The sequence below is a fragment of the Musa acuminata genome, chromosome BXJ3-4 (genome assembly GCF_036884655.1).
Source record: "Musa acuminata AAA Group cultivar baxijiao chromosome BXJ3-4, Cavendish_Baxijiao_AAA, whole genome shotgun sequence".
In the NCBI taxonomy this organism is placed as follows: domain Eukaryota; kingdom Viridiplantae; phylum Streptophyta; class Magnoliopsida; order Zingiberales; family Musaceae; genus Musa; species Musa acuminata.
The window spans coordinates 38,288,485-38,306,633 of NC_088352.1; the positions used below are offsets into that span (position 1 = coordinate 38,288,485).

The 18,149-nt window shown below is 44.0% G+C and overlaps 5 protein-coding genes across 5 annotated transcripts; 4 read left to right on the top strand and 1 right to left on the bottom strand.

The window, feature by feature from the left end:
* Nucleotides 1-52: 52 nt before the first annotated feature.
* Nucleotides 53-817, top strand: LOC135636747 (uncharacterized). Its single transcript, XM_065148740.1, has 3 exons — nucleotides 53-334; nucleotides 400-446; nucleotides 541-817. Exons 1-3 carry the CDS (start codon nucleotides 139-141, stop codon nucleotides 676-678), a joined length of 381 nt encoding a protein of 126 aa, XP_065004812.1. The 5' UTR covers nucleotides 53-138; the 3' UTR covers nucleotides 679-817.
* Nucleotides 818-1,249: 432 nt separating this feature from the next.
* LOC135636746 (glycosyltransferase BC10-like) lies at nucleotides 1,250-3,496 on the top strand. The gene is made up of 2 exons (XM_065148738.1): nucleotides 1,250-2,159; nucleotides 2,239-3,496. Exons 1-2 carry the CDS (start codon nucleotides 1,641-1,643, stop codon nucleotides 2,875-2,877), a joined length of 1,158 nt encoding a protein of 385 aa, XP_065004810.1. The 5' UTR covers nucleotides 1,250-1,640; the 3' UTR covers nucleotides 2,878-3,496.
* A 626-nt stretch (nucleotides 3,497-4,122) lies between these two features.
* Nucleotides 4,123-5,561, top strand: LOC103975410 (glycosyltransferase BC10-like). The gene is made up of 2 exons (XM_009390371.3): nucleotides 4,123-4,666; nucleotides 4,748-5,561. Exons 1-2 carry the CDS (start codon nucleotides 4,154-4,156, stop codon nucleotides 5,423-5,425), a joined length of 1,191 nt encoding a protein of 396 aa, XP_009388646.3. The 5' UTR covers nucleotides 4,123-4,153; the 3' UTR covers nucleotides 5,426-5,561.
* Nucleotides 5,562-6,025: 464 nt separating this feature from the next.
* LOC103975399 (glycosyltransferase BC10-like) lies at nucleotides 6,026-7,488 on the top strand. Its single transcript, XM_009390359.3, has one exon. It carries the CDS (start codon nucleotides 6,197-6,199, stop codon nucleotides 7,304-7,306), a length of 1,110 nt encoding a protein of 369 aa, XP_009388634.2. The 5' UTR covers nucleotides 6,026-6,196; the 3' UTR covers nucleotides 7,307-7,488.
* A 2,924-nt stretch (nucleotides 7,489-10,412) lies between these two features.
* Nucleotides 10,413-11,573, bottom strand: LOC103977621 (uncharacterized). The gene has a single exon (XM_009393190.3). The coding sequence runs from the start codon at nucleotides 11,264-11,266 to the stop codon at nucleotides 10,745-10,747; it is 522 nt and encodes a 173-aa protein (XP_009391465.2). The 5' UTR covers nucleotides 11,267-11,573; the 3' UTR covers nucleotides 10,413-10,744.
* Between the last annotated feature and the right edge of the window lie 6,576 nt (nucleotides 11,574-18,149).

Below are 18,149 nucleotides of genomic sequence, written 5' to 3' on the forward strand. Positions count from 1 at the left end.
TGACGTGGGTGCTCTCCATCCACCTCCCTCGTCCACAGGGAATTGAAACCTGCGGCCTTCCTTGCTCGTGCAATCTTGACTCCAACCATGGCAGTCACTCCCCTGTCTTAGCAAGCTGACAGTTCCATTACCCCATTCATGGCTCTCAAAATTGGAGCTCTGTCTACAATGAACAGGCAATTTCCCAGCTCTGCTGCAGCTTCACTTGTTCTTCCAAGACCTGTCACCAAGTCAGCGCACAGAAATGACATCGGAAGAAGAGGGCTATTGACCTTGCTCATATCCGCAGCAACTGTTCCTGAAGCCACAGATCCAAAGAAGGCTCTTCTCCAAGGTATCGCTCATGCTTGTTTGCATCTATCTTTCAAGCTGTCACTGATCCATTGTGTCTGTTGCCAGAGTACCTGAAGAGATCCAAGGAGAACAAGGCCAAGAATGACAAAGAGGTTATCGTTTTCATCCCTTGCTTACAAACTGCAAACAAGCTTTTAGGTTTCAGAAATCTATGAGCTGGGAGTTGATAGGTTTCCGTTTTCTCAGAGGCTGGATGACTACTACAAGAGGAACTACAAGGATTACTTCGAGTTCATAGAAGGTTCATTGAAAGACAAGAACGAGGAGCTGTTATCTGAGTCAGAGAAAGACATAATCAAGTGGCTTCAGAAGAACAGGAAATGAAATGCTGGCTAATCAGTATCAGTGATGCAAACTCTGAATTCAATTGTTAAATTCCTTGCAAAGTATGCTAATTATAATGAACGCCTACTCTTGTACTGTGCATTTAGTCAATGATCAGAATGCAGTGATTTTTCCTGAACTATATGTTAAATTACTTCAATATAAACAGATGATTCCTTCCTCTTAAGTATTTGAATCACTAAATCATGTGAGTGTCATGTGGATTGGTCAAATCCATCTCAGTTTTGTGACCCCAAATCTGATTCATTGAGATCTGTTCATGTATTCTTTGTTTATTGAACCCCAATTGTGGGTTCATTTACACTCTGATCATTGATGTAACTAAGTAGAGGAGAGGAGTCTGTCAGATGAAGACGCAGAGAAGAGTGTTCTCTTAAAGGTTTGTGTAAGCGCAAGTGTTGCATATTAGATCAAGTCATTAGTGTTTGGCTTTGACTTCTATGTTGGCAGATATTATAAGTCAAAGTATGCTATGAGTGTTTGGCTTTGACTTACATAATGTGGACTTAAGAGTGAATTGCAAGTCAAAATTAGAATTTGACGTCGGATTTGTCTCTTGTGTCACACGTCGGAATTGCGTCGAGCTGATACTTAGGAAGGATAAAAAGCCTCGGCAATCGAAGTCGACTTTGCACCCAAATCACTTCACCTCCTCCGTTCTTCTCGGGCTGATCATGTTGGAGATGTGACATTAAATGACTTCAAATGCAACAACACCATATAATAATGCCACTCCATTTTTTCTTCCTTCGCATGCCCACAGTTCACATCGATTGTGTGCCAATAACCCACCCACCCTTCTTCTTCTTCTTCAAACCACATATAGTATATACAAATGATCTCTCTCTGTGATGCCGTGTTGATCTCTTGCACCTCTTCTTTAATCGAGTCACTGTGCCACTGGATCCAACCTTGCCGAGCTCCCTCCTCATTTCACCTCGATGAAGAACAGCAGCAGCAGCCCAACTCAAAGCTCCATGGAGATCCAGATCCATTGCCCCGCCCCTGCAACGAAGCTGCCGCGCAAGGTCTGTGCACCCGAGGAAGTCACCCTCCTGCTCAGGATCTTAGCTCTACTGTTTCTTCTCCTCGTCGTCATGTCCATCGCTACCACCTCCATGGACGACGAGCGGTTGCGGTCCTGGAGGTTCAGACCGCGCGAGGACGACCACGACTCCATGGCTTATCAGCCACCGGCCGACCTGATGCACAACATGAGCGACGGTGAGCTGTTCCAGCGTGCAATGGACGTCAGCCAGTTGAGCCGGCACCGTCTCGGAATGGTTCCCAAGATCGCCTTCATGTTCTTGACCAAGGGAGCTTTGCCGCTGTCGCCGCTCTGGGAGAAGTATTTTGCCGGTCACAGTGGACTCTACTCCATCTACATACATCCCCGTCCGTCGTATCACGCCGACAACGCGTCGAGTTCCGTGTTCTACAGGCGGCAGATCCCGAGTAAGGTATCGAATCCTTCGATGACCAGTGGCTTCCCCTGTTCATGTCCTCGTCATGTTAACGATCTCAGCGTCCAATCTGCAGGTGGTGAACTGGGGGAGTCTGTCCCTGGTGGACGCTGAGAGACGACTCCTCGCGAACGCGTTGCTCGACCTCTCGAACGAGCGATTCGTGCTGCTGTCGGAGTCCTGCATCCCGCTCTTCAACTTCAGCTTCACCTACCAACACCTGATGAGCTCCAGGTACAGCTTCGTGGACGCCTTCGACGAGCCCGGCCCGGCGGCAAGGGGGCGATACCAGCCGAAGCTGGCGCCGGAGATCAACGTGACGGAGTGGCGCAAGGGCGCGCAGTGGTTCGAAGCGAGCCGCCAGGTGGCTGTGATCGTCGTCAACGAGACCCACTACTACGCCAAGTTCGACGAGCTCCGCGACGTGATGTACCTCCAGGACGAGCACTACATACCCACCATCCTCACCATTAAGGCGCCACATCTCATCGCCAATCGAACGCTGACATGGGCGTACTGGACCGGAGGACCGCATCCGGAAACTTTCGGGAAGGATGACGTGAGCGATGGGTTCCTGAGGAAGATAAACCAGGAGAAGAATTGTTCCTACAATGACCAGCCATCGACAGTCTGCTACCTGTTCGCCAGGAAGTTTGCTCCCAGTGCACTGGAGCCTCTGCTGAAGCTGGCACCCACTTCTCTTGGGTTTGGGTAGAGCGAAGACATGATGATGATGATGATGCCCAAGTTACAGAGCATTGGGAAAGAGGATGAGATTGAGAGATCACAACATCGAGGCATGAACAGATGAACATGATCATCGACAAATGTAACCACAAAACTCAGAAATTTCTAATAATAATATTTATACACTGTGCATTACTCTTGACAAGGCCACGAATCCAACTCCTCATGAAGAACATGCATTCCAAGTCCTGTTCTGGTTCAAGAACTTTGCTCCTGGAAGACGGAAGGAGTCTTAATGAAACAGGAACCTTGTTCGTCATGGAGAATTAAGGTCAATACTACTCATGGAAGAGCTACAGCACCAAATGAACCGAAATGGAAAACTGGCCACAGCTCAGATTACATCGCCACTGGCTTCTTCTTCTTCTTCTTCTTCTTCTTCTTCTTCTTCTTCTTCTTCTTCCTTCTTCTTCTTCTTCGCTTCTTTGCACAGCAGACAAAAACCTTGTCGAAGTTAAAGCAGACGCCTGTGGATTTAACGGAGACAGTGCTCGAAGCCCAAACAAAGTTGACCGGCCGCCAACCGCGGCTCCTTGTCGACTGCTCTCCTCCGTTGCGTTCTAGGCTTCTGCGCTGCTCGTCTTGCACTCGAGACAACGAGTCATTGACAATGACATGCACAGTGATGCTTCTCCAAGGAATACATTGGGATTTCCCTCTGGTAACGAGCGCACCATTCGATGCTTCGGTCAAGTGGGAGACTAAGCGTAGAGAGAGGGAGTGGAGACGAACCGAACGCATTAGTTCTTCTGGGGACTTTACTGTGAGAAAATTAAAAGTGATGGCCTTTTTATAGGGCTGGGAAGAATGTAAAACATCAACAAAGGAACTTCACAATTGTTGAAAGACCACTAAAATCTCTCCAGCCGGCAGCTCATGCGTTGCATCCGAGAAGGATTTAGCCGCACATGGGAGGGTCTATAAAGGCTTCGAAGAAGAAGAAGAAGAAGAAGAAGAAGAAAATGCGATGGAGTAATATAGTAATATAGTCAATGCAAAATTCTTATTTATATTTTACAATACTTATAAATGTTTATTTAAATATATTTTTATATAGAGGATAAATAACGAAAACGGGATTCATGGCTTTCTCCGAGTCACATCGAGTAAAAGATCTCTCAATTAAGTGCACTAATTCCAACCCAAGTTGACTCCATCTCATATCTATCTCCAGATATATGTCGCATTGGATCGATCTGAACCCTAGCTTGGACCCAGCCTTCGTCCTCCCTCACCACTCCACAATGCAGAGCGGCAGCAGCTCAGCTCATGTCTGCATGGAGGATGGAGTCCGTTTCTTGGACCTCGGAAGGAAGCAGTCAAGAGTTTGCTCATCGGAGGAAGTCACCGTCGTGGTGAAGGTCTTCTCCGTGCTGCTTCTCCTCGTCGTCATCGTCTCTGTTCTCGGCACCTCCGCCGGCCAGCAGCTGTGGTCTTGGAACCCCGCCATGGGAGAAGAAGACGACTCCATGGTTTCCCGGCCTCCGATCGACCTGACACACTGCATGAGCGACGACGAGCTCTTCCGGCGTGCAGTGAATGTGAGCAAGATGGGCAGGTATCGTCGTTCCAGGGTGAGTACTCCCAAGATCGCCTTCATGTTCCTGGCTCGAGGAGGTTTGCCACTGTCTGCCCTCTGGGAGAAGTATTTCGAAAGCCACCGTGAACTCTACTCCATCTACGTCCATTCCCATCCGTCGTATCAGCCCGACTACCCCTCGAGTTCGGTGTTCTACGAGAGGCAGATCCCAAGCCAGGTACGTACAACGAGTCCTCTGTTTCCCAAATGCTTCGACTCCTAATCATCGTCTTCCTCGTAAAGATCTCGGCTTTTGCAGGTGTTAGCCTGGGGTGGTTTGTCCATGGTCGACGCTGAAAGAAGACTCCTGGCAAACGCATTGCTCGACGTCTCCAACCAACGCTTCGTTCTGCTGTCGGAGACATGCATCCCTCTGTTCGACTTCAGCTTCACCTACCGTTACCTGATGCGATCCAAGTACAGCTTCGTGGAGACCTTCGATGATCCGGGCCCCGGCGCCAGGGGGAGATACGACCCGAAGCTGCAGCCCGAGATAAGCATCCAACAATGGCGTAAGGGCACGCAGTGGTTCGAGATGAGCCGCCAGGTCGCCGTTGTCATCGTCAACGAGACTGCATGCTACGCGAGGTTCCATGAGCTTGGCGGGGGAGTGATCGTTCCGGATGAGCACTACATTCCTACGGTGCTCACCATTACAGCACCCCATCTTATAGCTAACAGAAGCCTTACTTGGACGATGTGGAAGAAGGATCACCAAGGTCACCCTGCAACCTTTGGGAAGGATGACATGAACGGCACGTTCCCGGAGCAGATCAACCGGGATCGGAACTGCTCATACAATGACCGGCCATCTGCTATCTGCTTCCTGTTTGCCAGGAAGTTCGCTACCAGTGCGTTAGAGCCATTGCTAGAGTCGGCATCAGCTTATTCTGGACCCGTTAGGTCGAGGACTGATGCAGAAGACTCAAAGTCCTGAGGACTTCATGGCCATCAGCTCAGCTCGAGGGGAGGGAGATGAACTGTCCAAGCTATTGTTCTGATTAATATATGAATTTACTGTTCATCCCCAGCAATATAATCTGCTTCTTTCGTAAAATTTACTTTATTAGTAATATTTCTAATAAATTTGGATCGGTAAAGACAGAAAGGAATCGTTTGTTTGAGGATGCACAGTAAATATTAATAGGTCTTTGTATTCTTATTAGTTTAAGGAGAAATCGATGGTTCTTTCTTAGTTCTTTCTCACGTCGTCAACTTTGCATGTGCTTATCTGTGTTCTGCAGCGACTTGTAATCTACAATCTATAGGCTGTAGACTCTCATTCTTTATCTACAAGATCTTGACTTAAGAGTTCGACAAAGGAATCGAAATCAATTCAGCTATCCGGCAGAAACTAAATCAAGCTGAATTCTATATCTGTGGAACAATTAATACTGCAGCAGCGGCCGGATGGTTCTTCGTCTCCCGAGGTCGTCGTTTGCGCACTTCACGAAACAATTAATACTTCCTAGGATCTCATCTCTTTCAGCTCTTTTTCTTGATCCATGTGTTCCATGTGGACCTCGGGCCATTAAACCTCCATAGATCATGACGACTTTGGCCTTCAAGTCAAGTCCTCCTGTTACTTCTATGATCCGGTAATCACGTTCTTGATGCGGTATCGAGGCCTCCCAAGTCAACTCCGATCCCTCTAGTTCTGCTGTATAACGAGGCACTACGCTGATCGACTGCTTCCCCACCCTCCACGATGAAGGAGACCAGTCGCTTCGATCTCAGGCGGATGCAGTCCAGCGTTTGCTCCTCGGACGATGTTGCGGTGCTGGTGAGGGTCTTAGCGGTGCTGCTGCTTCTGGTCGTCGCGCTCTCCGTCGTGAGCACGTCGACGGAGCAGAAGCTGTGGGCTTGGAGCGTCAGCTCGGAGGAGGAGATCAGCTACCGGCCTCCCACCAGTCTGATGCACAACATGAGCGACGAGCAGCTGTTCGAGCATGCGTTGAGGGTGAGCAAGCTGAGCAAGTATCGATCGAGGGGGACGCCGAAGGTTGCGTTCATGTTCTTGGCGGAAGAACGCATCTCTCTGACGCCTCTCTGGGACAGGTATTTTAGAGGATATCAAGGGCTCTACTCGATCTACATCCACAGTTCGCAGGGCGACTATGCACTGAATTCAGTGTTCTACAAGAGGCAGATCCCCAGCACGGCGTCCGACAGCAAAAGCTTCTCCACGATAGACGCCGCGAGACGACTCCTGGCGAACGCACTGCTCGATCTCTCGAACGAGCGCTTCGTCCTGCTGTCGCCCGCCTGCATCCCGCTCTTCAACTTCAGCTTCACCTACAAGTACCTGATGAGCTCCAAGTACAGCTTCGTGGAGGCCTTCGACATGCCCGGCCCCGGCGCGAGGGGCCGCTACACCCCCAAACTCGCACCCGAGGTCGGCCTCTCGCAGTGGCGCAAGGGCACGCAGTGGCTGGAGGTGAGCCGCCGGGTGGCCCTCGTCGTCGTCAACGACACCACCGTGTACCCCAAGTTCGATCGACTCCGCAGTGAGATGATCGTGCAGCACGAGCACTACTTCCCTACCGTGCTCACGGTCAAGGCCGCCCACTTCATAGCTAACAGAAGCATAACATGGGAGCTGTGGAGAAGCGGGCAGTTCGAGCCGGTGACGTTCGGGATGGAGGATACCACAGAGCAACTCCTGCGGAAGATCAATGAGGAGCACGAGTGCTCCCACAATGACAAGCCGACGGCAGTCTGCTTCCTCTTCGCCCGGAGGTTTGCTCCAAGTGCTTTGTGGCCTCTGCTGAAACTGGCACCCACTTCCCTTGGATTTGGTTCTCGTGAAACTTATTGATGTTGTTGCCATCAGAGTTCATATCAATCTTCAAGAATAAACCCAGAATGTTCAGAAATTGAGTTTTCTTTGCCTGATCTGCTGACCTGAAACAAATCTTTCTGCTCTACTTGTGTAAATGGCTGCTTCAGCACATTGTTTTGAGAAGCCTTTGCAAAACCTATAACACAACCTTTGTATCAGACTCTGTCCGCTTCATATATCCACATGCTCTGTTCTGACTCTTATCGTCCACAGATCTGATGCTTTCAGGGCATGAAAGTTTCAGCACCAACTGCAGATATGCTCTACAGATAAGCGATAAACTTTTGCCAATGATTGACTATACTTCCTCTGGTTTATGATATAGTGTCTGATTGAGCTTTGATATAATCAGTAGGATATAAAAGAAGAGTTACTATGTTTAGGGGAAGGTATGTGTAGATAGATTCTATGGTCAGGAACTAATCAGAGAACTAAGAAAAATCATATTGAGTTTGTCATGTCTCACAGAAAGTGATTTTTGAGATCACAAGGTCAACAAATGAGTAGGAGAACAGATTACTGGTACAGATGCAAAGTGAGGGTAATAATGACGATGGGACGTGGGTTAACGTCGGCTGCGCCCGGATGACGCCTCGTGCCTCAATTGCCCTGACAGCGCCTGGTCAAAACAGACCGGAATACTGATCGAGGCACATTAACATCCTGCGCGAGCCTGGTCCTTCACGCCACACCAACACCGGTGTCAGACGTTACCAGGAGTACGATCCTGCTTCCTATAAGCGGGAACATCAAGCAACGGTAACCTTCCCTATAAAAACCCTTGCGCTCAGAAAAAGTGGGAGGAGGGAGAAGAGGAGAGAAAAAACCTCCTAAGACTATCCACTGACTTGATCGTCGGAAGAGTCGGGTCAAGCCTCCCGACCCGACCTGTGTGCAGGGACGAAGACGGAGCGCCTCCCATCGCGTGCCCAGGTGAGGAGTTCCCTTCCAGAGGAAACGACTGTCCCGTCGCGATCGGACCACCGCAGTCGGCCACCTCAACAGTTTCAAGGGTCGCTCAGGAAGATCTCCAATCATTCGGATCCGAACCCAGCCGTGGTGGCCCCGAGGCCACGGCTTAAGGTTGTTGACACCAACACAAAATACTCAAAATATTATGTGTAATCTTGTCAAAAACATATACCAGCTGTGTAAAATTTCATAGAAGTTAAGTTTGCAAATGAACTTATTTGTTCCAAGGAAAAACACAATTTGGTTAGTAAAAGAAACCAGTTCAAGTTCATATTTCAAGTCTTGATCAAACATGAATCATGTTTTGGATAGAAATGCACAACTACTTGCTTACTCAACATGGAAAATCAACTTCAGAATTTGCCACTGCATTTCATCAGACCTTTTAAAATCTGAATAAAATCATATATTGATATGACAGACCAAGATCACCAGGACAATACAATATTTGAAGAGTTAAAGATGCAGGAAAGGGCCCCTAATTTCTTAGATTAAAATGATGCAATAACCACAAGGTAGATATTAAAGTTCAAGACATGAGACTTGTGGGTTATAACCAAATTTAATCCAGGCCAAAGAAGGGGGGTGTTGAATAGTTTTCAACCAGCAATTGTCCTCACTAGCTGCAACATTGCCCAAGCACAATTACCACAATCTAATCTTCATAGAGGAGTCCATTTTTGTTTTGTTGAGTTCAGTAATTGTAGTGGCCTAGACAGGACACCTTAAATGATCACAGTAAAGACATACAAAAAATGTTATCAATCAATGACTCAGCTTAAGTAGGCATCAGACTTGAAATTAATCATGTACCAAGTAGTTTGGACATTCTTTGTTGTTCCTTGAGGAAGGATATTTTGGTGAAACTTGTTTCACCAACAAAATCCTCACCATATACCATAATAACTATAACAAATAGATAATTTGTGAGAACACAAACTCTATGAGAAGCTAAGCAATTGGTTTCTCTATCATCACAAACATCTCAACTGTGTCATCTTTATGGAATGAACAAGAACAGATTCTCCACACAATCAGTAACCCGACCCCACTTGCAGCATGTAAAGAATGTGTAGTCTGTCACAACATGAAAACTAAAAGGACTCCCTCTCTCTCTCTCTGTGTGTCCAAACTATTACAGGCCTCAAACCTGGCTATGTTTTCTGACAGACACAAACTGCACCAATACCACAACCTGAAGTCACTCTTTCCAATCTCTGCCTCATCATCCCCACTGCTAATTTCACTCCCATCTATCAAGCAAAAGCTAGTGACAGTTACAGGTTTCTTAAGGGAGAAAATCCAGAAGAACATCTTTTGACCTAATCTTTGCCCACATTTAAGAGTCATGGACCACCTGACATCAAAACTATTACCAAATAGAAGAGAAAATTAAGTGTAGCAGATGGGTAGTCCTAGCAACTCTACAATGTGGCCCAGGTGACACAGAGTAACAGATGCAAGGTCTCCACCTATTGGAACTTGTCCTTGACCCCAATCCACAAGGCCAACAATTGCCTCTCATGATAACCCACTGATGGCAGTTGCAAGCAAGAAAGACTATGTTTGTCAGATAAAATATCAAACACCATATTTCTTTCTTCATGACTGCATCACAGAGATGCCTTTCCACCTCGAACACTTGGAAAAAATAAGAACATAGCTGCTTTCAGATGTCATTGTCCACATCTTTCTTTGCAGAACCAACAAAGTCCACTTACCCTAAATTAACTGAAAAGGATTTGCAAGATAAACCTATAGTACATTATCTCAGACTTGGTTTAAATATCAAACTCTTCACACCTACCCACTTATTCCACTTCTAATCTATGGTAATACATGTTGATTGCCCAAACTACATACTCTCACCAAACATGCACTACAAAGCAATTCAAGCTCATTTGACCTTTCTCTGAGACTTCAACGAGAACATTTGAATTGCGGTGCCCTTAAACAAGCTTCTCAGTGCCTAAAGAAGACAACCTAACTTAAGGAAGAAGAACCCAAAGCATCAAAGAACTCAGGCTAACATATGCTACAGTAAAAGGTACAACCAAACAGAGACTTCAGCAGTACGTCGTCACAAAACAAGCAAAAGAATTTAATTGTTAAATCGATCTCCTGTGGACACTGATGCAATAGACCCCCATGGTCCACAGAAGAGAACAATTCATACCAACTATAGGAACAGGAGCATGCATCAGTATCCAAAAAATAAATGCTATGTCTACATTAAACTGTTCATACATATCTTGCATTTTGATGTATTCGTTTCTTGAAATGACACATATCTTGATGATTATTCAAACATTTCCGCGGACTGAATCCAATAGCTTTTCGAGTGGATTCAAACAAGTGATCAGCTTCAATGGAACGATGATTCTTCCATTAATTCGAACAGAATAGTAAAAGATGCCACCTTTGAACCTTCTGCTTCTCCTTTTACCGTGGAAATTGGAACAGAGGTTTACCACTGGATTCCCTCTGGGACGGGCTCCGCCAAAACCCCGCGCCGTAGAAGTTTGCCAACATCACCTTCTCCAATTCCAATATCTCCTCTGACGGCGACTTTGTCGGCCACGCTTCCTTGTTTCCGGCCGTCGCCAGGAGAGCCGCGCGGCGAATGCTGACGTCGTCGTGGTTCAAGGCACCGACTTTGGGTCGCGAGACAGCGGCTTTCTTACGGGACCTGTTCCTGATCCGCCGCAGCGCCTTACGGACGAGCCCCGCCGGCAGCTTCACCACCACGACCACGAGGAGGTTCACAAGGCCGCATGGGCAGCAACAACAGACGGCCGCGCACTCCGCCGCCGTCTCCCCAGCCATCTCCGCAAACCTTGCTCGTCTCCTCCCGGGTTCCTTGAGGACCACGGTCTTGCTGCCACTGCCAGTCAAGGAAGCGGCGGCAGCGGCAGATGCCGGTTCCTCCGGAGGCAGGGGAGTCTGGGGCCTCTTGCGCACCATCCTCCCCTCCCTTAAGTGCGATCGGCGGCCTAATCTCAGAAGCCGAACGCTCTCATGGCGGTCAAACTTTCAAAATTTTGGCTTCTCCTCTTCTCTTCTCCGACACCGAACCGCGGGCGCTTTGATCGGGTGGATGCGGAAAGAAGAGGAGCGTCAAAGGACGAAGGCCTCCATTTCTCTCCGCTGCTCGACTGTGGTCAGGCGTCTCTGCAAGGCGTTGAACTATGGCTCCAGCGAGGGGACGTATAGGCTTCCCGGCGAAGTCGTCCGATCGATCTCTCTTCTTGCTTCACTCCCATGAAGGAATCAGAACGCGAAACGCTGCGACGGCGAAGAGAGAAGGCGAAGGGGTTTTGGTAACCGAGACAATAAGATGTTCCGCCGGTGTAGGATTAGTTTCATTAATCGTCGGATAATTAGTACACACGTTGTCTTCAATAATCGTAAAGTCACTATGATTCATCTGTAGTTTCTTGTCCGCGAGGTAGTGAACCTCATAATAAATAGAAATATAGAAATGGACACTTCAACTAGTACCTGGAAAAATACTTGTCTTTTAATTTGGTAAACTAGTGGAGCCCAGAATGACCCATGCTGGGTGTCATGAGGGTGTACGGTGGCTGGTGACGCGGAAATTTCTCGGACACGTGCGCGGTTATCGCGGAGAGGTAGTTACGGTGGGGGAACGTCCAACCGCCCCCCTTCCAGGAGTAACGGCCCGTGGAAGGGGAAACGGGTTTCTCCCTGGTCCAGCCCGGCTGCCAGAAATAGAACGGAGATGCCGAAGCTTCTCCGCTGTCTTGGTCGCCAAGACGAGCGGCGGCAGAGAGTTCGCCGAAAGTAGGTTTACGCTACCAAATGAGGCTGTGTTGCTCGTGATTCGTTGGCTTCTCTTCAGCAATCAGGAATGGCCGGAGTTTAGTGTATGCGTTGTGTTGTGTGCAGATAGGTGGTGGAATGTATCTGTAACTAAGAACACTACTCTTCTCATGATTCATGTACATGTTGCTCAGATCGTGGCAAAGAGCCTCTTGTCATGTTCTTGTTGGGAATCACTGCGACTTCTACCACTATCTACTTCCTCTTCCTTTTGTTTGGTTCATGGTTTCCTCACCTTCATGCCATCAAATCCCCAAGAAGTGTCTCCTCATTGCAAAGAAGACCAAGCATGGATCAAAAGTTTTGATGGTAAGTTGGTGTTGCTGTATGTGACCAGCAACATCCACCATTGAACTTGAGATCTTTTCCTAATCTTTCAGTTTAAGAACTCACAGTAGGAACCTACAAAGCTGATTCAGCTCGAGATTTAAGGTATGCAGAGAGAAGTTGATGCCAATCCGATCCATTGTTGGCATTAAGAAAGATAAGATAGGTGAAGAATCTTACTAGTCGATTCTAATGCTGCTGCCACATTCCTTGCATCGTCAACCATTTCCACTCCATCTATAGATTCATTGTATGTCTGTCTGTGACATGAAATCCTTCGATTTAAATGCTTTCTCCAGCTTAAGTTTGGGTGCTGCCTTCTCACCACCAACCATATCCACAAGCTAAGAAGACATGAGCTTAGGGACAAGCATGAATGTTTCTTCCAGTCTCCTTTTTCTGCACAAAGCTTTCGTTATGTCGGCTATTCTTCTATCAAGTATTTGATGGAACAACAGCCAACCAACCTCATCGGTCTCTTCATTTGATTGATGCAGTTCATCGAGAAAGATTGAAGTCCAAGGAGAAACAAAGAGTGGATTTCTTTCAACCTATATCTGCCCATGAAATGATTCCTTTCGCTCACTCATATGTTCTGTTCATCCATCGCATCATTCTTGGCATCTATGATGGCTCACCAAAGAATTGTTGTGCAAATGTGTTGTAGGCTTTCATGAAGCTAACTAATAATGAACTTCTATAACATCATAATCGGATCAAATCGACCGATACGATCGATCTGACTTTTGGATCGAAAATGTCAAAGGATCAAACTGTAGTAGGTCAAATCGATCGAGTTTTCGATAACCCAAAGAACATATTAGTCCTATACGAACTATACTCTCTCTCTCTCTCTCTCCTCTTATGAATACACTCCCACTCTCTCTCTCTCCTCTTATGAATACACTCCCACTTCACCACTCTCTCCTCGTTCGGAGTTCTACAGAACACTAAGCTATGGTGTGAATGCCATCTCGACCGTGTGAGCCAATGTCGAATCGAGAGGCTTAGCGCCCTTAAGCCAACTCGGTGTGTGCCCTTGGCAGCTGGCTATACAGAATACTTTGATCAGTTCAACGAGCAACTCCAGTGTGTCGGTGTGACTGCATATCACTGTACCATCCTGAGTCCTTCTCTTGCCATCTTTCTTCGGTGCACCATGCTTCGTCTACGTCATCCAAGGCTCATTCATGCACCTTCATCGCGCTCTTCGAATGTATTGGTTCAATTCCATATCATCAGTTCTGAGGATACATATATATACAGTGTTAAAGCTCCACGATGAATGCAAGAAGGGTTATCATTGGAATCGTGTTCCTTGGCTGCCCAGAGACATTTCAATCTTTTCAGCAGACCTAAGGGTAATGGGAGCAAGAGGTAAGTGAATGTCAGAGAATCCGAGACGAGCACCAGAGAATCCACCACTTTCGTGAGGGAGACATCATCTCGTTGCTCGCTGGAGTTGCTTCTTTCAGCTACAACAATGTCGAAGTACTTGTCGTTGTGATTACCGTCATCGACTCGAGTAGCAACGCCGATCAATTAGATCGCCCTCGATAGTCAGAAGCTACCAACTCTAATGTTCATCCAAATGAGTGCTGTGAGGGCACTTCATATACATGATCTTAATGTGCATGCACCATCTCCATATACTAAATACTCTCCATAGAAAGACCAAACCAACACTTCATTCATGCATACGTTTTTTTTTGTCCATTAGAGAGAGAAAAAGAAGGAATGAATAATTTCATTGTAACACCCATAATTAGTCTCACATCAAAAATAGATAAGATTGAGATTGACTTATAAAGGTCTGATGAGTATATTATTATAATTAACTTCAACTTAAATATTTTGGTAAGTGATTTAAATCAAACGAAATTGATAGATCAGTTAGCTCATCAAACCCGGATCGTAACATTCATTATATCAAAATATGCTTATATTCGATGTAAATTTATTCTCTATATCTACTAAATCTAACTATGGCTTGGATTATAAATTAGAGCATCAATGCTCAAGTTTGGTCGATCCACTCTTCTCTCTAGTTATGGGAGTTTACCCTAACAATTCATTTTCGGGGTTTAAGGTTTGATCTCATCTTATCTATCACAATGCAAGAAAGGTATGTTCTACATTATTTTGATTTTAATCTCTTTATTCAAAGCAATTCCATATTGCTTTGGAAACCATAGTAAAGTTCAAGAATTAGAAATTATTGATTGAATTGAGCTACAGTGAGCAAAGCAATAAGAAAATATTGGTTATATTTAGGGCACATTCATCTTATTGCTTTGCACACTATAGCTAAGTTCTAGATTTATAGATCAAACTCTCTACGACAGAATCAATAAGAAAATGATGCTGTAAACGAGATGTCTTGACTACCATCTACAGCAATGAAGAGAGTTCCAAATGAAGAAAACACCTATAACTTGTACTACTTGTGCTCTCTTTGAACCAACTCATGTTGAAAATAATTTTCTCTTTAGTGAATATTCGTCTTCGGTCATAACTCGATATAACTCGATATATGGTCTCATAGTCTATGGAAGAAGATAAAAGCTCTCAACCGTCAGTCAACCGTGACATCAACATATGTCTAATATAAAATATTAATATTATGAGAATATTTTTTGCTACACAAAATATTTTCTTGGGCATGACCAAATTCAAACCGATTATGAAAGATAGTTGAGGTCTACTTACCTTAATACTCTTCATATTAATTGTGCATTTTATTTAGGTCTCAAACATGAGGCATATTAACTGCACAAAAATAAGTTATCCTTAATTAACAATACATTAATCATAAAATATTATAATAAAAATAATTATTTATGGATTTATGCATGTCATCATTTATTTATAAATAATTTAAGTTTCATACTTAAATAATTTATTTATTTATAAATAATATGAACAAATATTATTTAAGTTCACTTGCAAATCACACCAAAATCTATATGCCCATGGAGTTAAATGTTAGGATGATCAGGTCATCGAATTCATTGATATTAATTGGTAAGCATAGGAAGATATGTACTTATCATTTCTAGTTAATCATCACATAATATATTAGTTGATAATTTATCGATAATATATCATGTACTTATCATTCTAATTAATCATCACATAATATATTAGTTGGTAATTCATCGATATTATATATATCGTTTCAAGATCGAAAAACATTTCCATCTCTATTCCTTCAATGAGGATTTGACCTTTTTGTATAGATCTCCTCCTCAAGTCAATTATGTTTTTCAAATCGATTATGTATTTCATGATAATTATATTATTATGTTAATCATATCCTTAAAATAATTATGTCTTTTAAGAAGACAAAAGTTATATCCCTCTAAAGAACTTATCTTAGATCTATTTACATGTAACATTTCATACTCAAGCAAAAGATACCTTGATATAGAAGATCTGACCTTTAGAACATTTCCTCTTTTTTTTTTTGATGATGAGTATATTTGTAACAATAAAACTCTTCTCTTCTCATATTAACAGAAGTATTATACCACTTTGCTTTTATAAATTATAAATTTACATGTATTTGTTACCTCTATACCCATTTATTTATTTATTTATTTATTTTATATTTAAAAATAATATTTACTTATTTTAATTTCACTTTCCAAATAATGCCTCATACTAAAGTTTTAAAAGTCCAAGAAATCACCTTTCAAGTAAACAAAACACCTCCTTGACATTCATAAGCCACTTTAAGCATTGTAATAGCTTTCTCATCATATGCAATTAATCCATGTCTCTTTTGGACATAGTACTTCTAAAAAAAAATCAAATTGGATCAATCTCATCAAATCAGATTGACTGTCAATATTGACCATATCAAGAAAAGAAATAAAATCAATGACCTGTTTCTAAGGTTTGTTTATTGCCAAGGTTGACTGAGCTTCTTTTTCTTTGTATACACATTCATTGTGATGTACAAAGAAAGGGTCAACAGTACTTCTATATGGCAACAAGCATTCAATTAGCCAAGTTGAGATGTAAATTTTGTTTACAGCCTCAACACTTGTACCTTCCTCAATAGAAAGATATCAAAAGAAGATTGCAAAATCTGGTCCAGGATCTGCATTTATCTTGTAACATCTTTTCTCTTTTTCTATGTAGAATGTTTTCTAAGCATCAGTATGTTAAGACTCCTGAAGATTCAAGATGAGGGGAGAAGCTTTTAAGTCACTCAAAGGCAGCTATTTTGATGTAGTAAACCAATCTGTGCCACTCACCAAGCCATGCAGGATTGAAGGAAATTAAACAAGTCTAAAGGTAATTGCAGGAGAGTATTTATTATCACTATGCCAAAATATTGAAGATTTGGAGACTTGAGAACTTAACATGTCATATTTGAGTTCTGAATGTTTGGCATAAGAAGATGAATTTGTCAAGTGAATGGGTTTTGGGAGAATGAAATTGGTTTCTTTTAGTGTTGTTGTGGGTTGTCATCTTGGAGAGGAGTTGGGTTGTGTGAAGTGGTCCTCTTGCCATGTCTCCTTTTGAAATGATGGGGCATGGAGTCCAGAGTGCAAGAGTGGGTTGAGGAACTCTTCACACTTGCACTCGAGAGGGTTGGTGTCACAGTGGATCTTGATGCAGTCCGAAATGATATCATCAGATGGATGTTTCATGAAGTCTTACCCCACATGACCATTGTGTTCCTTTGGTGTGAGACTTGTCATCAATCATCTTGAGCCCCACACCAGAAGAGTCAATGACACTCATGGAGGAGGAGGAGGAGGAGTAGGAGGAGGAGACCCACCTTCTTCACCTTTCACCTCTGGCTGACCCTTTTTTACCAGCCTTTCCTGCTCCAAGTTCATCACAGGCTTGTGAAGCCTAAGGCAAAGTCAAACCCTTGCTAGCTACCACTAACATGCCTTGAGGAAGAAGTCAAAGAGAAACTATATTTTACTCTTGTGGTTTCTTTCTCTCTTTTCCTCTTTCTTGTTGCGTATGTGGTCCTCTTATGGTGAAACTTATCTAGAAGTTAAACAGTTTCCTTCAAGGAAAGAAGTGATCAAAGAGTTCATCTGGTCTTAGGATGTAAAAGATGCAAGCTGTCTAAGGACAATCTTTTCTGAGATCAGAAATAGATTTAGCAAGTTGGTTGTTTGTCTATGATCTATAGCAGGATATTGGCTTCCTATAATTATACTTCTATCAGATTTGGTCAAAGTTCTTGCAATTAGCTTTGCATTATGACCCTTAAGAACTATCAAGATGACTGTGAACTTGTGATTCAGTAAGGTGGTATGAACACTCAGAATCCAAAATGAACATTAGTTGAAGATTAAGTCATATTTCCTTAGTTTCACTAGACTCTTCCTCAACTCCTTTCAGAGACTTCACCTTGATTGCCTGAAAACAACCAACTCTTCCCTTTACTGTCTACTTTTACCACTGCTTCTGAGTAAATTTTGTGTTGTTTCGGATGAATCCATCATGAAAAGCTATGAAACAAATATGGCCCATACTCCATATATTACACAAAAAAATTGCTTTTTGTTCATCAACTTAAAATTGGTCCACCAAGAAAGTTTCTCCTCTTCACATTCATAGCCTATCAGTGCAAGTTTCCTACTCTTGTCACAATATTCATTCAATCTGACTCAAACCTTGTTTGCTTCAAGGGCAGGAGCTGCTG